This window comes from Podarcis vaucheri (assembly GCF_965113315.1).
Source record: "Podarcis vaucheri genome assembly, chromosome: 1".
Taxonomy (NCBI): Eukaryota; Metazoa; Chordata; class Lepidosauria; order Squamata; family Lacertidae; genus Podarcis; species Podarcis vaucheri.
The window spans coordinates 49,342,803-49,357,438 of NC_138759.1; the positions used below are offsets into that span (position 1 = coordinate 49,342,803).

Sequence of the window (14,636 nt, forward strand, 5' to 3'; positions counted from 1 at the left end):
GGTGTGACTCCTATTTTTAATTGTAATTTGTACATGCACGCATAAGGACTGTGGCTTGTAAGGATCACCTTCTCAGCAATGGCACCCTGGCTGTACAATACCCACACATTATGGTTCAGCTGGGGCCAGCACCGACCATCTTTCAGCACCAGATAAAAACCTTCCATTCTCAGTGCCTTTTGAGTTATAAGACATTTGCTGTATATTATCATTACTATTATCGTCATTACAGCTGCAGTGCCTGGAGACAGTGACCAGAGGAGGAATGACCACCAGAAGGAGCGCAGAAAGAAGAAACGCCATGGTGCATCTGCAGCAGCACAACCAGACACCTTCATCTGCCCCAGCTGCAACAAAACTTGTCTCTCCCATATCGGCCTCTACAGCCACAGCAGTCGCTGTAACTGTCCAACAGTCTGGCTTCACTCGAGAGGCACACTCCTCCATTGTCTCTTGAGACAGATGGGTGGCATTATTATTATTATTATTATTATTATTATTATTATTATTATTATTATTTATGTGCCAGAGTATATGAACTGCATGAAGAAGCTCCCAATTCAATACTCACACCAAAATACCTCTCCCCATCACTACCACCTCTCCATCTGCTGCTTGATGCCCTCCCTGAATTACCCTGGGGAATTTCTCAAATATCTAAAGAGTTGTCGGGTAGAAATGCTATTTATTCTGGAATTTCATACCGTATGTTGAAGTGTTAAATTACTTTGTTACAGGGCAGAAGTATATTGTGTCCCTGCTCAAGTACATGTCATCATTCATGCTTTGCCCAGTTATAACTTGTATATTGCAGTCATATAAGATATTGGCTCAGGCACTATCGTAGCCAATGAGGTTAATCCGAGGTTCAATTATTGCTAATTGAAAACTTCTCCTGGCTTAATAAATGGTAGTCTATAAAAAAGCAGGAAAAGGAGTGAAGGCTGCAGGTTCCTCACTTGCTCCTTCTTTGCACTGACTTCAGCTTTTCAGCCCTTGTCTACTTTAATCTATTGCATTGGGGGATTTCAGTCTGTGAGCCTGCATAGATATGTCCTATACATGACTGATGAACATATAATCTGGTCTCTACAAAAAAACTGGGACAACCCAAAGTTCTTATGACAGCCTATTTTGAATGGTGGTCACAGCCAATGGTTACAGTTTGGGGGACTTTAAATGAGTTTTAAAAGGGAATGGGATGCAGGTATATTGTTGGGAGTTCGTTTAAACAAAAACAAAACCAATTTTGGGCCCCGAGTCTCTAACACATTGATACCAATGCTGTGATTATGCAAGCAGAACCACAGTTTATGAAAAAGATGGTTGTGGATATAGCAGGCAATATGGGTTAACTCCCATCACCAAGCATCCAGTGAGCAAATGGTCTGCAGATTTATCCAAACAGAGGTTCAGGTGCTTTTTTTGACTATCAAATGAGCTAAACAGCTAGATTGCAACCAAGTTACTTGGGCATAAGTCCCACTGAGCCCAGTGGGATTTTCTTCCCACTAAATACACTTGGGATTGCAGTTTTGCAGGACAGATTTAACTCTTCTTACTCTGGAGTAAGCCTCGCTGATTTACTTCCAAGCAGGGCTAAAACCTCAAGTCCCGTCGGAGCTAAAAGCATGCCTTACCTTTTCACTGTGCGGAGCAAGGTGGAACGAGCCTCATTATGGAAAGTGATAATGATGCTGGTTGCTGGCAGGTCGGCACCGTAGTGCACAGAGGCACACCTGTGACAAACAGAGAGAAACAGCATGTGATGAAATGGGGGATTTGCTAGGAAAGTAAAACTCCCAAAACTGCTGCCAAGCTCACAAAATCTCATGCACATCTTTACCAAACAGCCGATAACGGAATTTTGGTGCCCTGCCAACCTTTTCCCCATATAGCTTCTTTTATTACGGGAGTGCAATTCATCACACGCTGGCAGTGCTGACAGCAGTACTTAGTATCCATCCGATTATAACTGCCAGTAACACCAGTTAACAAGCATGTTGGTTTCAAACAGCACTAACAAAAAAAAGTTGGTACCAACCCATCCTTTTGGAATCTGCTTCACGCTCTCTCCAAAGGGCTGGGAGAGGGAAATCTATGGCAATCTATGGCTCTATAGAAGCAGCTGCAGTGTTAATTCCTACAAGGCCCAGCAGCAGCTGATAGGATGATGTGGCAGGATGTATATGAATCGGCCATAATTATGGAGAAGGGGAGGTTCCAAGCTTTTATTGGTGGGAGTCACATAGTGGTGCTAGTGGTACAGAGCACCGTCCAGACCAGCCCCACACCACATGGGTTGTTGATATTATTATTATTAGTAGTAGTAGTAGTAGTAGTTCAATTTATACAACACCCTATACCTGGAGGTCTCAAGGCAGTTCACAAACAAGACCACAACATATAAAATCAAACCAAAAACAATAACCCATTTCCATTCATTTCAGCTATTACTCTGCAAATAGCTCCAAAACCAGTTTCAAAATGCAGTTCCCCCGGATTTTTTTTACTAAAAAAGGGGGGGGCTTGTTATTTTTAGCGAAAAATAACAAAAAGGCAATTTTTTATACGTAAATGATCCTCAGACCAGTCAAAATTGGAGTTCATACGTCAATTTTAAAAGCTACATTATAGAATGCACATATAATGTACAAGCGGGTCTGTTTCACTTTGCGGTTTATGTTAACAAAAGCCCATTTTGCATATAAATGGCTTAACGTAAATTAGCAGTGCGTTAGTACACACTGTTAAAAAGTTCATGCGGCATTCCTCCCGTACAGTTACTGCAGCACAGGCAAAACAAACCAGAGTCTGGCTTCTATTGTCTGAACCTGACTCATGGTTTGTTTCTTCCAAAAACAAACAAACCCACAAGCAGTCAACCAAGAACAAATTGTGACTACCATTATTCGTTTGTTTGAGAGAGAGCAATCATAAGCCCAGGTTCAGGTGACACAACAAAGTGACTCTGGCTTGTTTTCTCGGTGGTGCGGTAGCAACAGCCCACTGCACATTCTCATGAAACTATAGTTTGTTTTAAGCTATGGTTCAATGTGACACATGAACCAGGCCATTGAGACCAACAGCTGCTTTTAGCATTGTTTGTGAAAACACTCTATTAAAACACAGATGAAGACACAGGGGAGAAGTGGGCATTGGCAGAGCAAGACAAAAGGTGCCAACAGATGTCACCGACCCAGCTTGCAGGATGGATTCAATAAGATAAAGTGCTGAAACATGAAAGACCAGGAGACTCCAGAATAGGGGATTTTTGGAGCATGGTACAGCAAAAGAGAAGACATAGAGGGGGCATTGCAAAGGAATAGGGGTGTGACAAAGGTATATATTTGGCCAATCAGGGCTACTTTTACAGTTCCTTTTCCCCAGGAGCTGGGAAAGATAGCTGTTCTGCCCAGGACTTATTTGAACTATATATTGCTCTAGCATTTATTAGTATTGGTTTATGGCTATCACTAAACTGCTACTATTTTTTATCCCAATGTTCATTGCTATTGTTTTATGGCCGCTCTAAGTGACAACTATTTTTTAACGCAGCATTTTATTACTGTGACAGTGGCCTATTACTGCAATTTCTAAGCATAAAAAGACGCTCTGATGAAGGGTAAGTGGAAGAACTAGAATCAGGCACAAGACACATTATGTATATCATTGCACTAATTCACATTTTCCTTTTCTGCTGTTTTTTTAAAATGCTATTAAGGCCACATGATATAGAGAAATGACAGGCATTTTTATTTTCCAGAGGGATAGCCCTCATAGTAAGTCTTGTGGCACCTTAAAGACTAACAAATTTATTATGGTATAAGCATTCATGAACTATAATCCACGTAGTCCACTTCAGCATAGGCATGAAGTGTTATCCTGAGTTACAGGCATATTACACACACACACACACACACACACACACACACACACACACACACTGGGGTGGAGGCTGTTTGCGGATCATAAACAACAGAGAGAGTACAGACAGACAGTGATAATTACATAATTAACAGTTGCAATTTGCATAACAGTTGCTAATAATACAGATATCCTGGCATTGGTAAGCCAATTAACATATGTAATGTGCTAAAAATCATTTGTCTTGGTTCACTCCACAAGTTATAGCATTGAACCACTTGATGCATTGTTAATTCTGCAGTTTTGCATTGCTGCCTCCCTCCTGAAGGTCCTTTGCTACTTTAAGGGAAATTGCGGGTGTCATTGGAGGCTGAAAAGTGCCCCCACTAGCTTTTGAATATTACCATGCCTGGTGTCAGAATTGTATCTGTTTATTATTTTGCATAAATACTGGTCTGTTTGTTCTATGTAGAATTTAGACGTGTGTGTGTGTGTGTGTGTGTGTGTGTGTGTGTGTGTGTTTCACATGGGAAGATGAGGAGGCGAATGCTTAAACCCCTATTATTGTTGTTGTAAATAGCATTATTAGGTCCTGTAATAGTGTTGTGTGTGGACAAAGTTGGCATCTGGGTCTGCCGCAGACGCAGGTAGCCTGTTGTTGCCAGTGTGTGGGTGTTTTTTGTTGGGGGGCTATCAGTAAGCAAGTAGTCATACCAGCAAAACTGTCTATCTGAGGGCAGTCTCACTGAAGATACTTGGAACAGTTTCAGCTGATGTTCTGGTTTTCTCTTCTGTCCTGGTGTTGATTGTTCATGACTACTTTTTAGTGTTACATTTCCTTGTAAAATGGGTTTTATCTGATTGTCTGCTAATTTAAGTACTGCAAATAGTGGAGCTTGCATTTCCAACCCAAAGCTAGTGCATGGTACCGTATATGGCTTTGTGGTTTGTTTTTTAAAATGAAAAAGCAGTACAGTGGTACCTCGATTTACGAACTTAATCCATTCCAGAAGTCTGTTCTTAAACCGAAACCGTTCTTAAACTGAGGCACGGTTTCCCTAATGAGGCCTCCTGCCACCGGTGCCCTTCCACCATTCGGCTTCCGTTCTTAGACTGAGGTAAAGTTCGCAAACCGGGACACTACTTCTGGTTTTGTGGAGTTTGTAAACAGAATAGTTAGTAAACAGGACTGTTCCTAAACCAAGGTACTACTGTATCTGAATATCCAAATAAATATTACAGTTCATCCTCATCCTCAGTGTGGGGGATGTAATACTGACCACCTTGATAGTGTGTTGTACATGTTATAAAGTGCTATACAGTATAAAGCCTCTTAAACACTTAAGAGCCAGTGGTGTGATCTAGTGGTTTGAGTGCTGTTCTAGCACTCAGGGTATTGGGTTCAGGACATTCTTTGTGTGACCATGAGCCAGTTACCATTTCTCGGCCTTGCCTACCTCACAGAGTTGTGAGGAGGATACATTGAAAAGGAGAATGATGTGCATCACATTGAGTTTTGTGGAGGAAGGGCAGGATAAAGAATAATGGTGTCATAATAATCAGCAGTTAAGGGGGTTTTCACGCGTGCCTGTGAAAGCACTCTAGTGACCTGAATCCAGCAGCTTGGCCTGGGCAATATAGCATATACCTAGCTTGGTTCCAGGTAAACCAGGCATTTTCAGGTAAACATGGCATTTACATAGCACATCCACACTTAACAAACCCAGAATAATGAACCTAGGCAGAAAGGGCACTATAAAGAAATTAAGATAAAGGGATTACATATACAGTAATGATCATGTCTATAGCACCTCCCACAAATATATGGCATCATGTTTTCTGTTACTACTTTGCTATTGCTGCATATTTTGCAATGTTTTTATTTTGCCCTGAGAAGAAATCTGGAAGATAAGCCAAATTCTGCTGTTAGGAAGACTTGCACAGATTTAACAACATTGTTTCTTTAAGCAAGTACTACAATACCAGTCATTTGCATTTGCCTTACCACAAATACCTCATAGTATGGTAAATATGCACAAAGAGCTACATGGATACATGCATAATTTTTATTTATTTATTTTTTGGCCAACTTTCCATAGTTCAGTCATGAAAAAATGCATAATTACAACATAAAAAAGTCATAAACAAAACATTAAAAATGCACAACGAAATCAATTTCCACTTAAATCATAAGATCTAAAATAAAGGTAAAAAATTGTATCGGCAACAGCAACAACCCCCCCACCCCCAACAAACCCCGCTAAACAATACCCTAGTCCAATATTCAGTTCAGCAGCCTCAGCTTTTGTAGCTGGAGTCAGTCTGGGCCCCTCCCTCCCAGGTCGGGTAGAAAAAGGCCTGCAAGGTAGGGAGCTATTCTTCCAGGACTCACAAGCAAGATCTCAAGTTGTAGGGAACAGCTTTTTCTTTTTTTCCTTTTTACCTTTGCAACTTTGAATTTTGTGTTCCATGGGGGAGGGCAACGATAATTTTGTGAAGACACTAACGAAACACTCAGATTTCATATGTATTGTCTCCAGGTATTTGTCAGCAATCCCAAGACCCCATCTGTACTGTATATTTAACACAGTATCAAAGCACTTTAAGCAGTCATGGCTTCCCTCAAAGAATTCTGGGAACTAGTCCATGAAGGGTGCTGTTAGGAGACCCCTATTCCTACCAGAGAGCTACAATTCTCAGTTCCCTGAGGACCACTCAGAGGACCACTCTGGTATTTATAGTTCTGTTAGGGAAATAGGGGTCTCCTGATAACTCTTGGCACCCTTAACAAACTCCAGTTCCAAGGTTTCTGTGTGGGAAGCCATGACTGTGGTATAATAGTGCTCTAAATGTATGTTGCAAATGGGGGCCTGAATTGTTGAAGTATTCATATCCTGCTCTTGGCTTTATGCTAGATAGACCTGCCAACTCAATTGCTTTGAACAGTAGCCTGCTGATAATAAAAGTAATCTACAGTCCAAAGCCTCAGAGTCTTATCTGCCACCTCATCTCTTTCAAATAATCTTATCTCCTGATGCACTTAAATAACTGTGAACTGGTAAATGCTGAGATGCTTTCCTCTAACATCATTCTTTAGCTTACAATTCAGCGGAGATAGCAATGCCTCGAATTATCTGCGGATGGATGGGGGAATATTCAGTCCTTCAGCTCTTTTGTACAGCTGCCGGTCCAATCTTCAACAGTCCAGTCTTGCAACGACTTGCAAGGTATTTAGAAAGGGTATGGAAATCAAGGCTTGTACTTAGTTTCTGTTTGCGAATGCATAATGCAGTGGAGAAATGTGAGAAACGGCAGTGAGGTACGCTGGAGAAATGGAAGAATATACACACAACACAGTGGGGAAATCGACAATAATCTGGTGTCTACAGGTTTAAAACAGGATTGTGAGCAGTAGCTTCAAAACAGCAATAATGAAGACTCATATTGGTACTCATGTTTCCATTCTCAGAAATTGCTCTCTTTGGCTGAAGTGGGGCGGACGTGAGTGTACATAGATTTTTTCACGTATTTCTGATTTTCTTCTAACTGGTCATATAATGAATGTCCTAAAGCAAAATTTGTGAAAGAATGAACAAAAATCCATATTTTAAAGATCAATATCAGTATCCAGCCAGATGCCTCATGCAGCAACTGAATTGAAAACACAGCACTCATATCTCAGTTTAATAAGCCGAGGTATGAATGAGCTTGTTGCCTGTGCATAAAGCCCCTTCATTCCTCTTTTCACAGGCTGATCAATTAAACCAAGAAGCCATAGTTTCTACTTTTGTCTGAACTAGGAAACTAAGGGTTACCAGCCAAAAGTCTACCCAGTTTCAAACCCTGGTTTAGGGTCCTGGCTTGTTCCAAAAGTGGCAATTACATGTAAAAGCATTAGCCTGCTGCAGCATTTCATGAAGAATAATTAACATTTAAAAGCAACTTATCCACTGTGCTGGTCTAAGCAAAACAGTACTAAAAACAATCAATATGAAAAGCAACAGCGACACAAAGTTAATCAAAATCAGCATAAAACCACACAATAGCATGAAATCAGTAATTAGCACTTCAAACCAACAAGAGATGACAAAACAGTTCCTAGAGCTAAAAGCATGAAATGTTAACCATCTGGGAGAAGATAAAGGTATTCACCTGGTGGAGAAAAACCTGGTGCGAGGCAAGTCCTTGGGGAGAGTATTCCATAAGGAACCACCCCCAGTAAGACCCTCCTGTGCCTTTGAAACCACCTACCTCACTTCAGGAGGTGGAGGAACTTAGAGAGGCATCTCCAGTTAAGGTCTTACAGTCGGGGGCAGCTACAAATGCAAGGAGGTCATCTTCTGGGTATCCCAAGCAGTTTGTTTTGCACCTTCCACATAGAGGCTGAAACACTTAAATTCTCAACCCCGACCTCACTGCCAGCCTGCCCCACGCACCAACCGTCCAGGAAGGCAGGAGAGACCCTGCTGTTGCAAGGACAGCTCCATGGCACCATGCCAACAAGTCCTACTTCCACAAAACTATAGACAATTTGTTTCCAGTTGGGTTCTGCAGACAAGGCTGGAACTATGGCCAGCTTACATGTTTAAAATGCCTGTTCTTTGTGTTGCATGCGGTCTTAATAATCTTTGCATGTTCAAAACAGAAAAGGAAAGCTTGTGCTAGGGGAAAATGGACCTTCTTAGCTTTACCTGTGAACACTACTTTTGTCTTCCTCACAGGAAAGATGACTCAAGGATTGGCAAAGATAGTCTAGCACAAGGTGATGGTTTGTAAACGGCAGCAGTCTGATACAGTACCTGTAATGCCTCGTGTCTCGAATGGGCCGGTCGCTGCTGAGCTTGTCACTCTCTAACTGATTGAAGGCATGTTGCCGGTAAGGATCTTCTCCGGCCTTCAGCAGCTTTGAGGAGACATATGCCTTTTCATCAAAACCCCGTAAGCCACTTTTCTCTGCTTGTGGTGGCCTGGATGCCTAGAGGGAGGCAAGACCAAGATTTAGTTCTGTGTATGAAATCAGAGCTTTTTAGGACCTATTTTACATAATATAGACCTTTCTATACAAAGGCCACATTGCATGGCAATGACCTCAAGGACAAACTCAAAGAAGATGGTGTCTAGGTAATTATCCTGCTACACAATGACCATGTAATTTCTTATGCTCACGACAGGAGAAAGGACTATTTTTCTCCTTCTACTCCATTGACCGAGGGTGTCTCCACATTCACTACTGTATTTTGCGGGTAGGATTCAAGTGTATACTGGAAATGTAGGCTTGCCCAATTAAAGTGGACTAAAATTGCACAAAACAAATCCATATAACCCCCACCCCTCTACCCTTATATAGGAGCAAATTCTCTTTTTTTTAATTTTCAAATTAATTTTTCACATTTATCACAAACATAACATATAAAACACACAAAAGAAAATACATTACAGTACTAAAGAGAAATAAAACAAAAATAAAAGACTTATTACTTCTAAAACTCAGTTTAACTTTCATTGTCAACTGACTTCCTTGAATCCCCTCTAACTGAATTTCATTGAATCACTTTGTAACAGTTCTCCAAAATCATATTTCTCATAAAATTAACTTCTTCAATTTACTATCCTCTTCTCTTTTCTTAATAATCTAGTCCATAATCTTTTACAATTCATTCTTAGTCTAATCCTAGGCCTGTTTGGCACTTTCAAGTAACTTCTAACATCTTGTTGTTGTTTAGTCGTTTAGTCATGTCCGACTCTTCGTGACCCCATGGACCAGAGCACGCCAGGCACTCCTGTCTTCCACTGCCTCCCGCAGTTTGGTCAGACTCATGTTCATAGCTTCAAGAACACTGCCCAACCATCTCGTCCTCTGTCATCCCCTTCTCCTTGTGCCCTCAATCTTTCCCAACATCAGGGTCTTTTCCAGGGAGTCTTCTCCTCATGAGGTGGCCAAAGTAGCTTCACGATCTGTCCTTCCACTGAGCACTCAGGGCTGATTTCCTTCAGAATGGATGGGTTTGATCTTCTTGCAGTCCATGGGACTCTCAAGAGTCTCCTCCAGCACCATCTAACATCTTATATTACAATATTTGGCTAAATATTCTTTAAATTTCTTCCAATCTTCTTGATGCTCCTCCTCCTTCTGGCCGCAGATTCTTCCAGACAGGCCGGCCAGCTCCAAAAAGTCCAACATCTTCATCTGCCATTCTTCCACTGAGATAGGAGCAAATTCTCAATTTGGTTTTCATAGCTCCTCAAATCAGCATGCTATGCTTACTTTTTTGTGGGGGGGGACCTGTACTTTAAAAAATGTTAAAATGCAACACATCTGCGCGTGACTCGGTAGAACACAGTTTCTACCTGCAGTTGAGTGCTGGTTTTGGTCTGGGAAAGAAATCAATCATCCTTGCCCCCCAGAACAGCTGCCTCCCCTCTGATTGGATTTTCCAAAAAAACCCGAAAGTCTAGGAGCCTGGTTGCAATGCTGGGCACTATCTCAGCCTTTCCCAACCTTCTGCCCTCCAGATGTTTTGGACTATAGCATGGTGGCTGAGGCTGATGAGAGCTTTAGCCCAAAACATCTGGAGGGTCCCAAGTTGGCAAAGGCTACACTATCTGGTGTGGAGACCTGGCTGAGCACTGTCAAAGAGTCCACTAAGATGCTCAAAGAATCTGTAATAGGAAGTACACAATTTACAGTCCCATCCAAACATGATGTGGTAAGTACCCCGCCACTTGCCTTTTTTGAACAATGCCCCCCCCCCTGTTGGTACAATAGACACTTTCTCCTCACCCCAGGCTGAAATGAGTGAGGTTGTTACAATAAAGGAGACCTAAAATTGTTCTGCGCTGCATAGAAAGGGTGATTGATTCCACAGTCCTGAAAGCTTTTCTCGGAAGTACAGCTTCACTGAGAGAAAGCAGAGTGCACAAATGAAGAAAAATATTTGTTAAAATGGCAGAAGAAAGCCATTTTTGAGCCTGTTGTCAGTAACTGCTCACACACCCACAGAGAAGAAAGCCAGTGTAATAAAATGAACAGCCTTGGAAAATGCATCCTATTTTGATTCACAGAACACAGAATACACATCTTTTCTTCCAGCTCTAACGATCCCAGCGTTGTTGGGTTTTTTAGCTTTAGCACATTTAAAATAGCTTATTTTCAATATGGCTGTTGTACAATTGACTGTTCAGCAGAGGATAATGCCAACATTTAAAAACTATCCATGGGAACGTGGGAGGACAATAAGACGTGAGCAGCATACAGCTTTTACCCCCTCTAATGTACTGAAGGGGACTGGAATTTTGAAGGGGAAAATAGCATAAGCTAATACGATTCCTTAACCAATAGGCGGTAGTGCTTTTTTGTGTAGGGTCCTCTCAGGCTTGAGGGCAGATGGCTGTGGGCTCAACAGAGCCCTAGCTGTCATATCACCATGAGTGTGCCACCCATATATTCACCTCCAGTTTTTACACATATTGCTCATGGGGGGTCATAACTCCTTCACTTCTTAATTTTTCACATTTATGTCCTATTTTCCCTCCAAACAGTATATATAAGGTGATCTAATTTTATCTTCTTAACTACAGTGGGTGATTCCAGGCAGGTGTTCATAACGGGATGGTACTCCTCATGCATGTCAGTTTAGTTTAGTTTTTGCTGCATTGTGGTTGGCATCAAAATGCCAGCCCCTATTCCCTCTCCCCCCTGCCCCCAATTTTATTCAGAAAACCCAATAAATTTAAAAAATCCCTGTTGCCAATTATCTGTTTGTGATACCTACATAACCTATTTTGTAGTATTAAGCCCCTGTACTCACTACCAGACTGGCTAGACTGTAATAGTGAAGTCCTACCTGAGGGCTCATCAACGCTTCATAATGTTTCAGGGTTTTGTAAAGCCTAAAATTCAAATATTATAAAACCGAACACAAATACCACTTACTGTGCACAGCCACTGTTAGAGCCATTGGCTTCTGAAGAAATGTAAACATCACGGGTGGTCAAATTATCTGCCTCTCACATGGAGAGACAAAGCATCAAAGAACATCCAGAACAGTGAAACAAATAATTGGAGAACATGATGAGGGGGAAATGAACTTTGGAAGAAACAAATTGTGAACAGATCATTCACAAACATGGATTTCGAATTAGTCATGACCCCCTCAGACTAAATTGGGATGTGTAGGTTCTATACTTCCTGTGCTTCATATTCATCTATTATTGTTGTGCTCTTTTCCATGAGAGATATGAATTGTGCAGATATTGCTTTGTGTTTGTGGGTGGGTGGGTTGTTTTTTAAATAATAATAAAAACCTAACATGTTCTCTATCTCTGAATACAGTTTTCTTTTGTACCATAGAATTCAACACGAGTGACCTCCACTGTGACACTAGATTTTTTAAAGCCTGCCCTAAAAAACATTGGCTATTTGATTATAACTGTCACCCAGACACTTCAGGTCCAGGCTAGATGTTATCCGGCTGCCACATGCAACAGTCTCCCTCAAGTGTGTTTTTAATGACAAATAGCTGGAGCAGAGTGCAAGTTTCAATGGCAGAATGGCTGGGGGAAGATGTTGCCTCAGCCATTTCCCACTGAATTCACATGTTCTGCTGAACTCAGATCCAAACTGTCTCTCTCTCTACATGTGTACAAGTGATTATCTGAAAGAGTATACACTTGTAGATTTGTGTAACAGCGGAATAGAGGGGGGGAATTGATGGAGCAGCAGCACTAGGGGATGGACTCTTTCTCTCACACTCTTCCTAATTGAAATCCCTTGCCTCAGAAACCTGTAATAGCCTCAGAGGCAAAAACTGGGTGCCCATCTTCCTGCCCCAGCCCCAGAAAAGGCAAATAGCAGCCTGGGAGTATGTGTGATCTTGAATAATTTTTTCCACTCCCCACACAAGGCTGGTTTCAAGCTTTAAAAGAAGGTTGTCAAGAGATCTGACCACAGACATGTGTCAAGTGTATGTTAGTCAACAAATGACGGCTGTTGAACTTTAGGGTGGCCAATTATGCCTTACCAAGAAAGGATTTGCATCACTAAAAAAGGGTGGGCACCAAATTTGCATAAAATCTGCATGGGGCTAATTCTCACCCTTCCCATCTAAAAACAAAACAAACAAATTTCTATCAACATTAGGTTTAGAAATTTCAAAATGAACAAGCAAACAAATGAAACTAATTACATTTTAGGCCTGCATTCATTTAATTTATTAGCAAAAGATTTCTGCTACCCCCACACAGCCAGATTTTTCTACCCAAAGATTAGGAGAGAAACCATGTCTTTCATTCTCTAAGAAGGGAGATGCATGAACATTTTCTGTGGCAGTGGCAGTGCTGTAGCAAGTCTCCTGGAGCCATTATAGACAAATGGTTTCATCTAATTCAGCTAGAAACTGTGGCTCTTGCATTACTACTGACATTTAAAGAAAATAACATTTGGAGTGGCTTTCAGCCAAAACTGTTTTCTGGCATCACGTGCTCAGCTAATTGCTCGGCTTTTCATATTCTAAGCACCATTATGAGCCTCCCTTGACATTCTTTCCAAACCTAAAACTTCTAATGAAACCAATGGAAATTCAAATACTCGGGGAGAAATAAGAGCAGTGAGAGGTAACCGGCTGGATTCAAGTTGGTAGTACTGGGAAAACCAATTGCCATGAAAAATGAGAGTGAACCAGCTTCTTCTCTATCCATGACTAAGCCAAATACTCTGTGGTTGGAATCCTTTATCTCCTGATTAAATGCAACAGGCATGTCAGTGAGAATGTATATCAACTATAGTGAGATTTTCTAAAATTAAAAGGTGTACACCTTTACACCTCTGTCCTAGAGCTTTTTTAATCGACTAAACCGAAAGGTCACGTCCCAGCAGAAAAACAGTTAGTGTAATCGGTTTTTTGAGTAGTCATCTGTGCAGTTCCACAAATGTTGCCTATATCTGTGGAAAGCAAACCTTCTAGAACTTCCTGATTAAAAGTTTTGGTGAGAAGCTCACCCCAACCTTCAAGGCACATGCTAAAGGTGAATGGCTCCTTTCCTAATGATCACTAGCATAAAACATACCTTTTTCAAAGATGCCACATACTGAGTCAACCTCTTCATAAAACTATCCATTACAACTCCAAAGTCCCGGTTCAGTCCAGACACCATGAGTGTCTTACTTGGCTACAAGTGATCACCAAAGAATTAGATATGTGAAATTAAGTTTCCTGCTTGGCAGGGGGTTGGACTCGATGGCCCTTGTGGTCTCTTCCAACTCTATGATTCTATGATTCTAAGTTTTGTTTTTTTGCTCCAACATGCATCACTTTACAGTTGTTTAGATTGAATCACATTTGCCATTTTATTGTCTATTCACTTAGCTTGAAGAGATCCTTTTTTAATGGATATTTTTATATTGTATACTGTGTTTACTTTTTAATAATTATCTTTTCTATCTTTTAAACTTTTTCGATTTTATCTCTGTGTGGGTTTTTTAATCTATAAATCTCATAGAGTCTCAGTCTGGGGAAAAGCTGAGCTATAAGTAAATATAATAATAATTTTTTTTTTTAGTCTTACTGTCCTACTCTCTACTTCATGTTACATAACCAGTTCCTGATGCACAAAATCCATCTCTTCTCTTATTCTATAACTGCTTACCTTACTCAGGAGTCTTTGGTGAGGGATTTTGTCAACAGCTTTTTGAAGGTCCAAGCAAGTACACAATGTCAATCACCTCTATCTATGTTATGTACTGAAGTTCTCACCCTGGGCTAGCAGGGGGA

The 14,636-nt window shown here is 41.1% G+C and overlaps 1 protein-coding gene across 3 annotated transcripts in view; it reads right to left on the reverse strand.

Moving 5' to 3' along the window:
• Nucleotides 1–14,636, reverse strand: part of GALNT16 (polypeptide N-acetylgalactosaminyltransferase 16) — a 141,385-nt gene that overhangs the window by 60,413 nt on the left and 66,336 nt on the right. For all 3 annotated transcript variants that reach the window (XR_014220403.1, XM_082225185.1, XM_082225184.1), the window contains exons 2-3: nt 8,667–8,842; nt 1,641–1,739 (exon numbers count right to left, since the gene is read on the reverse strand). Coding sequence is in view for 2 of the 3 variants with exons in the window: in XM_082225185.1 (XP_082081311.1) it covers nt 1,641–1,739; nt 8,667–8,842 (275 nt within the window). In the remaining variant the exon portion in view is untranslated. The remainder of the gene's footprint in view (nt 1–1,640; nt 1,740–8,666; nt 8,843–14,636) is intronic.